Source organism: Populus euphratica, unplaced genomic scaffold (genome assembly GCF_000495115.2).
Source record: "Populus euphratica unplaced genomic scaffold, PopEup_1.0 scaffold6.1, whole genome shotgun sequence".
NCBI lineage: Eukaryota > Viridiplantae > Streptophyta > Magnoliopsida > Malpighiales > Salicaceae > Populus > Populus euphratica.
Genome location: NW_011499849.1, coordinates 2,332,721 through 2,335,777, shown reverse-complemented (window position 1 = coordinate 2,335,777; position 3,057 = coordinate 2,332,721). Strand labels below are relative to the sequence as shown.

The 3,057-nt window shown below is 37.7% G+C and overlaps 1 protein-coding gene across 1 annotated transcript; it reads right to left on the bottom strand.

Moving 5' to 3' along the window:
• Positions 1-270: 270 nt before the first annotated feature.
• On the bottom strand, positions 271-1,451 carry LOC105120566 (zinc finger protein ZAT10). Its single transcript, XM_011018824.1, has one exon. It carries the CDS (start codon positions 1,192-1,194, stop codon positions 436-438), a length of 759 nt encoding a protein of 252 aa, XP_011017126.1. The 5' UTR covers positions 1,195-1,451; the 3' UTR covers positions 271-435.
• Positions 1,452-3,057: the final 1,606 nt, after the last annotated feature.

Sequence of the window (3,057 nt, the reverse complement as noted above, 5' to 3'; positions counted from 1 at the left end):
CTTTTTGTCTAACTTTTTTTCGCTGCTTCGTGACTCATGCTGCGCTAGGTGGCCTCAAACTGGATTTCCAACAAACTTACCACCACAACTTGCCCCGCCGCTCAAGCGGGGTTGTGCAGCTCATCATGAGGAGGTTAGGTCATCCGCACAAACCAAAGGTCCAAGTACAATGCCCAAAAGGTAAACACTTAAAAGGATTCGTGCCATCAAAAGTAATAACCCAATACATGGAAACTTGAAAAATAAATTTAATTTAACTGATCCAACAAATTTAGCTAAGAAAATTCTAATTAAATGAATTCATTCCATGTAAGCAACTGAAATATTCAACTGCTACACACCAAAAACAAAAAATTAATCAATCAAAACAACTGAAATAATTAAATCCCTAAATGGAAATTCCTAGCAGGACAACCTAACAGAAGTTCAATTTTTCTACTGAGCTTGAGAAACTTCAATTCTGGGTGCCGTCAAAATACGAATCTTTTTTGCTGCCGGTAGAGGGCTCATAACTTCATCATCACCAGATACAAAGAAATCCGAAGAGAACTCTGGCAAGGCTGGAACATTAAGGTCAAAGTCATGGTGACTGTGATTGTGGCTATGAGTGCGAGTGTTAGTAGATCCAGCTCCTTCAGAAGTTGAAGTCACACCACTCTTTTCGGCGCCTCCTATGACGCCTTCGTAGTGACACCTCTTGTGACCACCCAGGGCTTGTCCGGTGGGAAACGTTCTGTGGCAGATGGAGCACTCATGAACCCTGCCACTTCCGTTAGACACGGGTGTTGTCGTGGTAGAAGTACTTGTACAGGAAGTAGCTTGGTCTTCGCCGCCCCCAGCGAGTTTTCTGTGACTTGCCTTGTGCCCGCCTAGGGCTTGGTATGAAGGAAACTCCTTGCTGCATACGGAACACTTGTAACTTATTTTTTGCTCCGATGACGTAGATACTGTTGGCGGGGCGAGGGATTTTTGGTGGCGGCCGTCTAAGGCAGGGATTGAGAGATTTGTTGAACCGCGAGCTAGCATGACAAGACAGAGAGCGAGATACTCTTCTTCGGTTGGTTGGTGGTCAAGACGTGGACGCTTAGAGCGCTTGCGTTTTGCCCATGGCTCAACCATGTAGTGGGTGCTTGAATCCTCAAACTGAAACGATGGGGTTGCAGTAGTTGGAGAGTTCAAAGCTTCTAGTGCCATCGGACCTGCTTTTTTTTATCTGAATCTCGAGAGAGAAGAAGGGTGAATTGCTAGCTTAAGAGGAAAAGAGAGCGGCTGTTGTTTTGTGAGAGGAAAGGAGTGAATTGTGAATTTTATGAGTGAGAGTGAGGGATGATGGTGGTTAGTTATATAAGGGGGAGGGAAAACTGGAGAAGGAAGTTGCGTGACAAGTGGTTGGAAAGTAAGAGGGTGTGAAACTCGTAGTAAAATATTTGAAGGGTTGGGAATCCAAAACATAAACGGAGTGGAGTTTTATGAATGAAGGGCACCTTTTCTTGGTGGCCAATTTTGAGTTTCTTGGTGGCCAAGAGTGACTGACCTGACCAGAGTCGGTCAAAGCAAGAGAATAGTACAAGGACACCCATTCGCGAGCTGATGATGCAACTCTTGTTGTGGGGCCTGTTTGATGGAGTGAGTGAAGTGAAGACTGGGACTGCTTCCAAGTCAAATCCAATGAGCCATTCACTTTTCCAAACAAACGCGGTCTTGTACCCACATGCCACTTCATAGCAGCCGGCAGCCATACAAAGAACACAGACTTTTCTCTCTCATTTCCTCGCCCACGTTCATGCATACTTTGTTTGATCTGTTGTGGAATCAAACAACCACCTACGCTAACAGTCAATTAGTAGTAATTAGGAGGCTAATTGCGCGGAGAGTCCTCGTAGTTTGGCAGACAATCTGCCCATGTGATGGCGGTGCAGGGGGGGAGATTTTAACTCTCTTTTAATTTGAGGTAAATAATCAAGGGCGGTCGAGTATCTCTAAGTGGATGGTGTTAGTTCACCGACTTATATAATTGAATGAGAATTTTATTTTTTCTTGAAATAATAGGAACATGCGAAGGCCTCCACTCGGTTTGCTTAGCGTCGTAGACGTTTGCAAGTTCTCCATACTTTGATGGTATTTTTGTCTATACATATATATATTGCAAGTCATTGTTGTATTAATTACTTCAACCCTTAACTTCGTAAATAAATGCAACAGCATCGTCACCCGCAGGACACGCGATTCAAATATTTCAGTTGGGTTTCTGTTAAACTTTGAACACGTATAGCTATCTCAGGAATTTGGGTTTCTTATGCGAATATACTGTTTAACATTGTTGCAATAATAGTTTTTTAAAGTGTTTATTTTTAAAACAATACATTGAAATAATATTTTAAAAAAATTTAAAAATGTATTTTTAATATTGATAAATAAAAAAATTAAAAATATTAAAAAAATTAAAAAAAATTACAATCCCACTATAAAAACAAATATAAACAAAAAAAAGATAAATAAAAAAATAATTTGTTAAGCATCTAGATAGCTATTACAGGTGACACCATCTTACAAGCATAATTCTTAAACCCAGTTCGGGGGTTGATATGGTTAAGAAACCGAGTCCTCAGTTTTACAGGTCAAACTCGGTCATCTGGGGTTAATCCAAAAAAAATTAAAAAAAATAAAGTTTTAATATTTTATATAAAAAATTAAGAAAAAATTCATGTAAATATAGATCATACATATTATAAATAATGAAGTTTAAAATAATATTTTAAAAAGTTTTTATTCCATATTAAAAAGACATTATGTTAAGTTTTTAAGTTGAAATATTTAAATCAAAAGGTTTTTTATAAAAAAAATATAATTTTTCTCCTGTGAATATATAATATATATACTAATGGATTTCAAATCTATTATTGGAAAAAAATAATTTTTTTCTTGTGAACGTGAAGCATATATACTAATAGTTTTTAAATCCCACATTAAAAAAATGTTATTTTATCATTTTAAACTGAAGTATTGATATTAAAAGAGTTTTTTATCCCACATTGAAAAACACGTAATTTTTTTTTT

Bases quoted from the DNA above. Each gene is read 5' to 3' on its own strand.
- LOC105120566 (XM_011018824.1), bottom strand. From the start codon at position 1,194: ATGGCACTAGAAGCTTTGAACTCTCCAACTACTGCAACCCCATCGTTT.